The sequence below is a fragment of the Talpa europaea genome, assembly GCF_964194135.1.
Source record: "Talpa europaea genome assembly, chromosome: 2".
NCBI classification, from domain to species: Eukaryota; Metazoa; Chordata; class Mammalia; order Eulipotyphla; family Talpidae; genus Talpa; species Talpa europaea.
The window spans coordinates 40622129-40634943 of NC_140068.1; the positions used below are offsets into that span (position 1 = coordinate 40622129).

The window sequence follows — 12815 nt, forward strand, 5'->3', positions numbered from 1 at the left end:
CTTCTACACAAGTAGAGGCATGTACCTTCATGCACCCTCTCAGCCAGTCCTCATGACCCCCTTAAATCAGCAATTATTTTGTTACTCTTCAAGTTTCTACAAGTTTCTTCAACTATTATATTACTTTTGGAACATATTCTGATGCAATATTTCTCACTAGCAAAAGGAAAGGCAGAGCCATGTGTACTATATGAAAACAAGGCAATATTGTGCTCTTTATTATTGTTTTAGTCTTAATTTAAACTTATTTGAACTCTCAGATAGCATCTGAGGGCACAAACAATTTTAAATTTATCTAGGTGGTATTCTCATGCATTCAAAAATTCAGCTTCAATTCATAATATGAGAGTATCCATTCATATTATGAATTCATAGTATCAGTCAGGCTTAAAACTAAGAGAAAACTTTAGGAAATTCCAGTCCAATTCCAGCCAAATCTGGCTCAACCTATTCATCAGAATAACCTAGAGAGCTTTCACAAATACCACTGCCCATGACCATGCTCCAGAAATTGTAATTGGTTTAGGATAAGGCTCCAACATCAAGCTTCCTTGCCAAGCTAAATATCTTCTCCAGTTCCTTCAACCATGCCATATGGGATATTTAACCCTATGGTTGCCATTATATACACCCCATCCTGTCAGTTAGTGTGGCCCTCCATGGGTGAACTTGTCAAAGCAAAATATAGTTTGGCCAGTGTTCATCTAAAATACATTGAAGTCATTGTGGCTTGGTCAAATCTCACCTCAGACTAATTTATTCAATATCCAATAACTTGTTCTTGGGTACCTGCTATATACTAGGCATTTAGACTGAGCTAAATGCCATCTCTGATCTTAACGATAAAAGATTTATTTCTTTCCTATTGATCCAAAGACATAGCATTGACTAAGACATTCCTCCACCCTTAGTTGATTACAACATGTTGTAGATGTAGTTGAGAAGATGAATCCATGATCCATGTGGATTACTGGAAGACTAAAGACTGGATTCAAATCCAAACTTAACATTGTGACATGAGAAATAAGTTAATATTTCCTAGTTTAATTTTATAGATTAAACCATGTGAAACTGCCAAAAACTGACCATTTCAACCTACAAATATGTTACTTCCTTATGGTTCAAGATAATAATCTGTAAATGGGAAATAACAGCAGCAGCATTGATCTCACTGAATTTTTAGAGATATAATTAGCTAATGTTAAGTTAAAGGATTTTGAAAACTGTAAGTTAAAGGATTTTTTTTTATCAAAGAAAGCATGAGGATAAGACTGATTTTGAAGCTACTATAAATGACTAACTAAAATCAAATTTCATTGCTTACAAATGCAGAAATAAATCATCATTATCTATATCAGTGAAGACTAATTTTCTTTTCCAGGACCCTAAAAGTACACCTTCCCCTAGATATCAACTTCAGAGGATGCATGAAGGGTTTTCAGTTCCAAAAGAAAGATTTCAATCTATTAGAGCAGACAGAAACACTGGGACTTGGCTATGGGTGCCCAGAAGACTCTCTTGTAAGTACCAGTCAGTCAAAAGCCTTTAAATGAATACAAAACATCACTCTCAGATCTAGAAAAGTTAGTATCAACTTCTCTGGGATACTAGGTACATCCTGGTTCCCTCTGCCACCAACAGAAAGAGTAATTTAAGCTAGAATGGCTTGTGGTGGTGGTGGTGGGTGGGTGGGGGCATCCCCTTTGTTTTCTCCAGTTGCTTCAGTTTCCCATGGTAAGGGCTTCCAAAGTCCAGAGGGCTGTGCAAGCATGGTTATTCACTCAGAGTAGAGAAATAGAGAAGTTGGAACCCCATCAGGTAGAAGAATGCAGAAGGAAGGCTAAGATGCCTGCATTCCAATATAAATCAGAAGTTAAAACTATTAATGTCGAAACTAACAGGTAAGGCCTTTGGCCTTTGAGAAATTTGATAAACATCCATCTGATAATCATCACAAGTACCACGTTAATCTTCCTTTTTTTCTTTCTTTCTTTCTTTCATTCTTTCTTTTTGGCACACAGATATCTCGCAGAGCATATTTTAATGGACAGAGTTTCATTGCTTCAACTCAGAAAATATCTTTCTTTGATGGTTTTGAAGGAGGTTTTAATTTCCGAACATTACAGCCAAATGGGTTACTGTTCTATCATGCTTCAGGAGTAAGTATTCGTTTTTCCCTGAGGAAATTTTTTTGTGACAATTATTTCATCTATTAAATATTTTTAAAGCATGTTAGAATTGACTGTTTATTCATATTAATTTTGGCTCACATGTACATATGGAGAGTGCCTTATTTCAGAATTTTATAAGATATTATAAATATTGTCCCTTGGGAGTTCTTAACCCAGGATTTGTAAACCCATCCCTGAGAGGTACATGGAAAGAATTCAGTGAATCTGAGGACACAGGCAGGGAAAAATTACATCTTTACTTTCTTTAACAAGAATTTAGTATTGTCTTTTTATATATAAAAATTTATTTATGCATACAAGAACTGGGGTGTAGGCCAGAGGTGCGGGGGGGTGAGAGGATTCACCAGAGACAGAGTAGGGAACAGAGCAGGCAGAATTACTGAAGTACACTGCTGAGGGAAGCAGTGAGCAAGTCAGGAGAGTTCTGCTGCACCATGTGGGTATCTCCCTGACACTGGTTTAGTGATATCTTTGTATATTTGTCTCTAATAGCTAGAGAAATGAAGAGAACATTTTAAAAATGTTTTGCCGGGGATCCAACTCATGCTGCAGAGGCTGCAGATAGCTTCACAGTGCTGTGCTTAGCCTCTTGTGCCACAAGGGAGGCCCAAGAATTTAGTATTTTCTTCAACTGTGAATGTTGGCAATAAACCACAGTAATTTAGCAAGTACCTGTGACTATGTCATTAATAGAAATTTTTCATTTCCTATTAGCATTGTCACAGATATCTCAAAATGTTACTGTTGTTCATTGTTACTTCCAAATAGCAATAGTTATAAGATCTGTTACCAGATTTCATCACTTAATTTGTTAATAAAGGAAAACATGTTATCATATCACAGAATTATTGCTTTAATATTTTGAGACTACATTTCAATATAATTGGTTTTCTTTATATTCCTACATATTTTGTCTCATTCATTTTAAAGCATTACTTATAAGGAATCCAGTTGTATTCCCAAACTGCCAAAGCAGCCCCAGACACAAAAAAGATGTTAAGAGCTCTTATGTGTATGTTAAGAACATACGTATGTGTAACTCATTTTATAAAATAGTAGAAAGAAAATACTTTTCTGTTCTTGGGTATCCATAGGACACTTCAGTTCAGTTTATAAAGATATGTTATCCAAGAATAAAGCAAGATTTATAGAGATTCCTTGACACTATGATCCAAATGAGTTTTCTCTGAAAAGGTCATCAACTACATACACACTGATGGTGAGGCCATAATATATATACATATATATTATATATAAATATATTTTATAATTATTGTATTCACCTGTATAATTATTAAATTTATGTTGAATTTAAGTCAGTAGCATCTGTGAAAATCCACCCAAAACTCTTCTGCCACCAAACCTGCCTCAGGTGACTCTGGTTTTTTGTCCAGTAAGTAATGTTAAGAGCTGACTGTAGAAGCTAGAGGGAGGGTCATTTTGCCAATATTTTTATTTTTTTTAAGATTTATTTTTATTTATTTATTTTATTTATTTATACAAGCACTGGGTACAGTCAGAAGTGCAGGAGGGTGAGAGAATTCACCAGAGCCAGAGTGGGGAGCAGAGAAGGCAGAAGGACCGAAGTACACTGCTGAGGGGAGCAGCGGGCGGCAGGAGAGGTCTGCGCGCCATGTGGGACCCTCCTCTGGTGACCAGGGAGCAGCCGGGGATGGAACCGGCGCTGCAGAGGCTGCGGGCAGCTTCGCAACCCAGCACTCAACCGTTGCGCCACTGGGGAGGCCCATTTTGTCAATATTTTTAAACAAGTAATAAGCATATTTGGAAAAAGAAATGTTCATTTTTACTTCTTTTTATTTTTCTTCTTCCTCTATCAATGAAAAGCAAACGTTTTAAAAGATAAGCTAGCAAGATAACCCATGTCTCATCACCTAGCAGTATCCCTGAGGAGAGTCAGATATTGCCTTTTCCAGGGCAAGATTGAGGGTAGAGTAGAAATGCCCCCAGTTAGGAAAGTTACTGACACTGGGTACATCTCAGCACGACAAAATCACCAGAAACATTCAGTTCAAAACATAAGAGATTTCTTTTCCCCTTGAGACTTGTCTAATTTCATAGGCAACACCAATAAGCTCAAAGGTCATTGTGTTGTGTTATTCATAGAAATTATTTCACAAAGGGGGGGAGAGAAAGGATTAGGGTCAAAATAAGGGGGGTGCAATGTATGGGGAATATAACCAAAATGAAAATGCATACATTGTGCAAAACTGAAAAATGATTTAAGAATTCTATAAAATAAAATATTAAAAAAGAATAGAAATTATTTCACAAGTAAAATGCCTCCTTGCTGGCTGTTCCTTGAAGCAGTACCACCTTACACACTTGTACTTGCCTTTCAGTCAGACGTGTTCTCCATCTCGCTGGATAACGGCACGGTGCTCATGGATGTGAAGGGGATCAAAGTGCAGTCATCCGACCGGCAGTACCACGACGGGCTGCCCCACTTGGTCATTGCCTCTGTCTCACAGGGGAGGTACAGCATATGCCTTTATAGTCTTTCCACCCGATAACTATTAGTACAGCATGGTTCTCTCAAAGGACTGTTATGAACTGCAGGCTCTTTTACTTTCTAGTATTTTTTTCAAATGATGGAAGAGACAACTTTTCAAGCAAAGTGCTATTAATTTTCAAGACATTGCAAATAAATCACTATAAAATTACTTAAAGTTTTCCCCCAGTGTAATGATAGGCTATCATCTTGAAGGAAGTGCCTGCACATGTACCACTTACTGGGTAGAATACAGTGTTTTGCACATAAAAGGAGCCCCACTAATTCTGATTTCATGTGGATTTTGATGGAGAAAATTGAAAATATTACTTTTATGGTCACATTTTGAAAGCTCTCATTTCATCTGTAATATATGTAGTACTGAATTTCTTTCTTTGTACCATTAGTTTACAACACTGAGTAGGTTTCAGGTGTACAGTTCTCACCCCAGCACTGATGTGTCTTACCATGCCCACTACCACATGTCTACTCACCAGGCACCACCAACCAATCTGCTCCTCTCCCTGCCCCCACTCCACCCTTTTCCCTCTGGTAACCACCCTTCTGCTGCCAAAGTCTTGGGTTTGTCTTTTTGTTGTTTGTTAGCTTACTTTTTTCTCTATATTCCTCAACTGTGTGATATCATTTGCTATTTGCCTTCATTTCACTTAGCATAATATAGTTAAAATGGCAAGATTTTGTCTTTTTTATGAATGGTATTCCATTGTGAATATACAACAATTCTTTATCCATTCATTGATCATCAGACATTGAGAGGATTCTGTATCATAGTTATTTTGAATATTGCTACAGTGAACATAGGGGCGCATATATATTTTCATATCATGTTTCCATATCCTTGGGGAAAATACCCAGAAGTGGACTACTGGAACATATGATAGTTCTGTATTTAATTTTTTGAGGAACTTCCATGCTGTTTTCCACAATGGCTACATCAACTTACATCCCTACCAACAGAACACAAGGGATCATTTTTCTCCACATTCTTGCAAACACCTGTTGTTTTGGTCTTTTTAATATGAGTCACTCTCTGGGGTGTGAGACAGTATGTCATAGTGATTTTAATATATATTTACCTAGCGAATGACAAAAGATGTACACTGCTTTTCATGTGTCTGTCAGCCATCTATATGTCTTCTTTGGTGAAATCCTTATTTAGTTCCCCTGCTTACTTTAATAAGGCTGTCCATTTTTCTGTTGTATATTTATATATTTTGGATGTTAACTCTATATCTGATATATGGTTTGCAAATATCTTCTCCCATTCTAGGCTGCCTTTTTGTTATAACAATGGTTTATTTTACTGTGCAGAGATTTTCAGTGTGATATAGCTCCATTTTTAAAATGTTCTCTTCATTTCTCTAGCTATTAGAGACAAATATACAAAGATATCACTAAACCAGTGTCAAAGAACTTATCACCTATGTCTTCTATGTATTTTATGATTTTAGATATTATATTAAAGTTTTTAATACACTTTGAATTAATTTTAGTATCTGTTGTAAGGCTGAATTTCTTTTTTAAAAGAAGAAAGCTTTCCGAAATAAGAAATGAATCTGCTGTAGATGCTTCTATTGTATGTCTACTTCTATAGAATCTTCCATTAAAAAAAAAGCATTAATAGGCCTTTTCTGGCCATTCAATGTGCTTTGTAATGAAAATAGTTTCCCACAAAAGTGACTAAATGATCACCATGAGGTATGTTCTGTTTTTCCCACAAAAACAAAAACTGGAAAAAAAGAAGAAATCAATGCTGAGCCTAATCATCTGAACTCTTGATATTATGAGTTTAAATTCCAGTAGTGATTTGGAGGGCCTTTTCTGCATATAGAACCATTTAACCACTTTATCCTGGACCTCATGAAGAGTCTGACAACTCATTATCTTTCCTTCAACCAGATGTTCCATTTCAATCTCATGAGAAGACTTGTACCCGAGAAGGGAACTAAGGTAATTCAGTGGTATCTCAAGGTGATTCTGTAGTGTGTAAAGAAACTTTTTCCTTTGCAGATATGAACTGATAGTAGATAAAAGCAGACTTGGGAGTATGGACGATACCAAAGGAAAAGCAGAACAAACACAAGCAGATGAAAAGAAGTTTTACTTCGGTGGCTCACCTATCAGTCCCAAATTTGCTAATTTTACTGGCTGTATAAGTAATGCCTACTTTACCAGGTATAGTATTTTTATTATTCATAAAGATATGATTGATAAAGAACATCAAGTCAATAATGAAAATGTTTGCATTACTGAAACTAAACTATAAAATTTCTAATTCTATAATGCAGAGGCATTAGAAGGCAGTATTAAAACTTGCATGGGCAACTAACATACTTGGATTTTTGTGTGGGTTTCTTGTCCTTTAAATTCTTTTTGACTGTGATTAAATAGACCCTTCATTTCTTCACCTGCAAAATGCAAATAATAATAGTGCCTGCCTAGTAGGCTTTTTATGAGGATTAAGTGAGATAATGTACATATAGCCCCTGGCATACAGCAACTATAAATATTAGATGTAGAGCTACATACCCAAATACTTGTTAGAGGTTTAAGAGAGACTTCTTAATTAATGCATGACTTTAGACAAAGCCATTAATCTAGATCCTTCATAAAGACAAGAACTCCCTGAGTACAAAAACAAGCACAGGAGAAATTTAACACAGTTTAAGTTAACAAAGAGGTGGGCCAATTATACAGAGTGTGGGAAGGAGAAAGATGCTCATCTGTCAGAAAATGCTGGTGCCAGCATATTGTTATTATTGATTAATTTATTGAATGATCATTTAATATGTGCTGATGGAGATAGTGGCTATTGGATAAAGGTCCGTAACACACACACACAAATTTAATTGCCAAATTTCTTTGACTTTCACAGTTTTTCATAATATAACTCTGAGCAATGTTTTTTAATTTTTTTTCTCTCTGTTACAAATGTAGGCTGGACAGAGATGTAGAGGTGGAAGATTTCCAGCGGTATTCTGAAAAGGTTCATACTTCTCTCTTTGAGTGTCCCATTGAGTCTTCACCTTTGTTTCTCCTTCACAAAAAGGGAAAGAATTCCTCAAAATCTAAAACAAGTCAGAATAAAAAGGTAAAAGTTGATGCTGTGCTATATTTCCAATTGTCTTCATAGTCCACACACACAACTCTAGATGCTGGTGCTTTATAGAATTTACTCTAGTTTTCACTGCGCACAGATGAATGATGGAATTTTTATAGTATTAGATTTTTTGCATCAATTCTTGTTCCCAGAGAAACAGTCTGAATCAGCTTTTACTTATACTTCCAATGTCTTATCACTACAAGGATTAAAATTGCTTGGTGCTCAACAATTTTCATATCTAATGTATATGATTTAGTACAAGAAATGTCTAGTAGCATTTGCTGTCATGTTACAGTCTTTTGTCACAGTCTTGGAAATGATTAAAGTTTCAGATCTTACCTTTGTTTTCCCTCCTTCCGTGACCTTCACTTCAGCCACATATAGGGACAGTTGATCTGTAACATCAATTATACCTGCTCCCCATCAAATCTTGAATTCCTAAAATGCATTTTCTAATATTTAGTCCCAGCATGTACACTATTTGCCTTCATTACAAACAAAACTCTAAGTTCTTTCCCAATCTTCCAATCTAACCCCCCCCCACCTTCCTAGTCTAATTTTAATGATGCACTCAGGTACCAGGACTCCCACCTGGTCCAAAAATGCCATCATCTCACGTATGAATTATTGCAATAGCCTTCCAACAAACCTCCCTGACTCTATCTGTTGCCAACCATATGGTCCGAACACAGCAGCTAAACCCTGTGAACATAAGCCTTACTAGGTCACACCCCTGCTCAAAATGGCCTCCAATACACTCAGTAAAAGCCCAAGTCCCTACAAAGTCATGAGGGGCCCTATGTTGCCCATTCTCCTTTTCTTTACTCATTCTTCTTATACTGGCCACCTGGCTATTCTAGAATGGACATATCCACTTCTCCTTACAGTTTTCACTTAAGCTTTCCTTCTCTTAAACTCTCTTTCCCTAAATATCTGCAGAGATGACCCCTTCTCTTCCTCGCATTGCTCAATTCTCATATGTTCAGCAAGGCTTTCCTTAAGCACCTGGGCAAGACCACAGCCTGCTTCCTGCCTTCTACTAGTACCACCGATCTTTGCCTTTTCTGCTTTTTCTTTTCTTCATTGCATTTATCACATTTTATTTTATTATAGACTTTTATTGTGTTTATTATTTATTATCAATTGTCTCTGCTAGGTGCAAGTTCATTTTTCTTTTCTTTTTTTTTGGTTACTAATGTATCCCAAGAGCTTAGAACAATGATCTTAATAGATATTGAATAAATATCTATTGATATATGCCTCATAGGACTGTTCTAAGGATTAAATGAATTAATGCACAAAATGTGCTTAGCACGGTGCCTTGCTTTGAGTAAACATTCAGTGAATATTAGCTTTTCTACCTCTATAAAATCTTGTGAGTTTTTGGAGGACCAAGTCCCACAAGCAGTATTATCTGATTTCAGGGAATGTGCATTAGTATTGAGGCAATACTAATTTATACTCCCACAAACAGCATTTAAAAGAACCTATTGTTCCAAGCAATGCTAACACTAGATATAATAATAAAATCTTTATAATTTGACAATTGAATGAACAAAATAACATCTCATTGATAACCTCATTGAGGTTTTAATAACCTCATTCAATAACCTCATTGAGGTTTTAATTTGCATTGCTTTGAGTGCTAGTGAGGCTGAGAGACTTTTCAGAGAAAAATAGATTTCCTTCCAATGCTGGGTTTTGAGCCATTAACAGGAGAGAAGCAGCCTCACCAGTTTCTCATTTGTGATGGTTTTTCACTGATCATTATATATTGAGCATTTCACCATGTGTTTGGGTTTATGTGGATTCTTTTGAGAATCCCTGTGAAACATCATATTCACAATGGTATCTTTATCATTAATAAAATAATCTTGTCCACATGTAATCAAAACTTGGTTATTTGGGCGATGTCTTCCTGAATTTCATATGGAGGACTTTTTTCAATGACTGATTCGCGCAGAGAGATAATTTCATTGATTTTTATGAAGAATGTTGCTAGTGGGTATTATGAAGGATTTTTCAAAGAAGACTAGAATGTCTGATAAAGTCTTACTGTCACCTTTGTATATTGATGCTAAAAGGGTTATCCTGAGAATTGTTTAACTGGGACATGAACACTGGACGGGATCACAGGCAGGTTTACATCATAGGCTAATGAGAAAGATCAACTTTCAAAGCAAATACAGTTTTCTCTATGAAATTGTCTATCAAATGTAGTTTCCTAACAAACTTTTATGGTTTCAAATTATCAAGGTTACAATCAACTTCCCTTTGAATTATTAACAAAAACTTTTCAATATCATAGGAAACTTCTCAATCTTTCTGGTAAATGATCTCATAAGTTCAACTTTATAATAGCAAGATATAATATCACTATAAATTTCATTTATATTTTCTGGTAACCAGAATGTCAATGCATGCTAATCTTCTATTTAGCCTGTATCAATAGCTTCTTAAATAGCTACCAAGAAAAATGTGTGAACTCTGGTTCAAATTTTATTAAAGCCGAATCACACAGAGAGTTGAACTTCTAGTAATTTATTTTCATAATAACTTCCAGATATTCCATTTATTATAATTCACTTAATAGCTAATAGACTTCTAGATGTTTCCAATTTTCTTCCTTTTATGAGCAAAGATCATTGCACATTGATTTTTGATCATATTACTAAATATGTCTTTGTACAGATTCCTACAGGTAGAATTATTTGTGAAAGCATCTCAGTGTTTAATATGATAATTAACATTGTGTGTATTGTAATAGACACCATTTGAGGTATCTTACCAACTACTCCTTTCTCTGAGAATTATTCCCCACCCACCTGCTGGCCCACTTATTTTAGGTATTTGACCTCCTCTACCTGGATATAGATGATTAAACCAGGGTAAATCATGTGAACCAAGCCAATCTGTTAGACTGCTTCCTTGGAAACTTCGAACCCAGAGAAATTAGTCTAGGTTGGTGGTTGAATAGAAAACTTGTGAACTAAGAGTTCTATATTAATCATGCACAGAGAAACAAAGCTGCTTTATAGGAAGAGAGAAAGGCAAAAGCTATATTACAGAGGAAGAATAAAAGCAGATACTCTAAGAAAAACAAAGCTCACACACAGAAACATTCAGAAAAGAAGTGTTTGATACTTCTTAGATTTCCAATTCTTGATTCTTGCCCCTGATAGTGTTACAGAGCAACCCCAATATAAAACGGGTTGCCTAACTGTGGGTCCTCACCCGCGCGCTTAAAGGAGACTTATTAATGTTAAACTGCAGACATACACAAAAGCTTGATAAAAGGTTTATTTACAAGGGACGGGGAAATGGGGAAATGAATAACTCAGGGAGAAAAAGAGGAAGATAAGTTCATAAATGCATCCTACCCCTTCCTAGAATCCCAATGACCTGCCGAGCTGGCAAAAAAACAAGCACACTGAGTGGCCAAGAGAGCGACCCCTGGCCACATGGCCAGTTAAATACTCAAACCAAGAACCTAGTGGCTTAACTCCGCCCTCAGGTCCTCACAACCTTCCCTTTGGTGATGATGAGATATGTAGTTCCCGGTGTCTTGAAGGATTGGGTGTGGAGTCCACAAAGCCGGTATGGAGTTTGCTCAGGACATCCTTTCCCCCTAACAGTAGGACCCCACTATACTATCATCTTTATAGCTTCACTATACTATTTAGTAAAATAGCATTGCTAAATTTAAATTGATGCCACCAGTGAAATGACAGCTAGTAGACTCTCAGAGTAAAAAATTCTCTGTAGTGCTTGCTGTTCAGAAGCCCCCCACACATATCCATTTTAGGATTACCTCTTGGCAAATGGAGTGTGTTACATGGCAGTGGTATAATTGATTAAGTTATAACTTATTATTATTAGAGTACATATCCACAGAGGATTTAAAGTATTTGGTTGCCATATATAAAGATGTCAGAAAATACCAATTTCTGCAGCAGACAAAAGACAGATTCTAGTCCATATATTCCCACAATAAAGCAGAAAAAGACAAGATTCACAGAGCTGGTAAAGTAGACTTTCATGTCCAATAACCCAGCACTTTGCTAAGTACCTTTTGTCTGTAGTTACTCTTTTTCCATAACTAAGTAAATGCACTGACTTAGAAAGAGAGAGATCTTCTCCATAGGAATGGAGGGAACATGGAATAACCAAAATTGGAGGAAGACCCCAAGGCCCCACCAGCCTCTCATCCCCACATACCAGATTCTGCACAAAGTATGTATTTCCACTGTGTCCCTCAATGAGCTCATAGCTCTCACTACAAGGCTTGTTACTCCACCAGAGATGAAATACAGCATGGGGTTGCAGGAAATATTGCCCTCCAGTGGGTAGGCCCACTCTGTCTACCCATTATTTGAAGGTATGGGCTATTATTTGTAGGTCAGAATCTGGGCCCATAAATAACGGTAACAGGACATACTTCCCACATTCAAGAGAGAAGCCTTGCTTCTGTAGCATGTGAATCTGTTTCCAAGTCCTGACTGTGTGAGGATGGGAAAGGGATGGTGCAAATTGGTGGGCTTTTCTTTAGGGTATATGAGTCTCTGCACTCCCGGCTAATCACGCTATCAGTCTCCACTGCCAACACCTGACTAGAGCAGCTGCCACCTAAAAAGAGGGCATGGCACAGCTTGTCTGCACTTTAATTAACTCTCCTGTCCTCTGCCTACTGTACCTGGATTTTGAGGGTGATTCTAGGATTTGCCTGGAACACTGAATTTGTTGGAGGTCTTTTCTTTTGCACAGGTGAGATTGAGATTTTTATTGCCCATCTGTTTAATCTTTATTTTATCTCCCAGAAATTCTTTTTTCTATGAACAGAAATTCCCTAATTTTCCAGGACTACAATGAATTTTCTGTATGTATAGTTCTTCTTATACTTATTAGGAATTTGGGAGGAGAAAACTAAATGCGTAAGTTCTTGCAATATTCCTGAACCAGAAGTCATCTTTCCTATCTAATCCTTTATCTC

General features: G+C 36.6%; 1 protein-coding gene across 2 annotated transcripts in view; it reads left to right on the forward strand.

The window, feature by feature from the left end:
* Positions 1–12815, forward strand: part of LAMA4 (laminin subunit alpha 4) — a gene marked incomplete at its 3' end in the record, with an annotated part of 134822 nt that overhangs the window by 106018 nt on the left and 15989 nt on the right. For both annotated transcript variants that reach the window (XM_084227763.1, XM_084227764.1), the window contains exons 26-30: positions 1382–1520; positions 2022–2159; positions 4553–4686; positions 6733–6897; positions 7660–7813. In XM_084227763.1, the coding sequence (XP_084083889.1) occupies positions 1382–1520; positions 2022–2159; positions 4553–4686; positions 6733–6897; positions 7660–7813 (730 nt within the window). The remainder of the gene's footprint in view (positions 1–1381; positions 1521–2021; positions 2160–4552; positions 4687–6732; positions 6898–7659; positions 7814–12815) is intronic.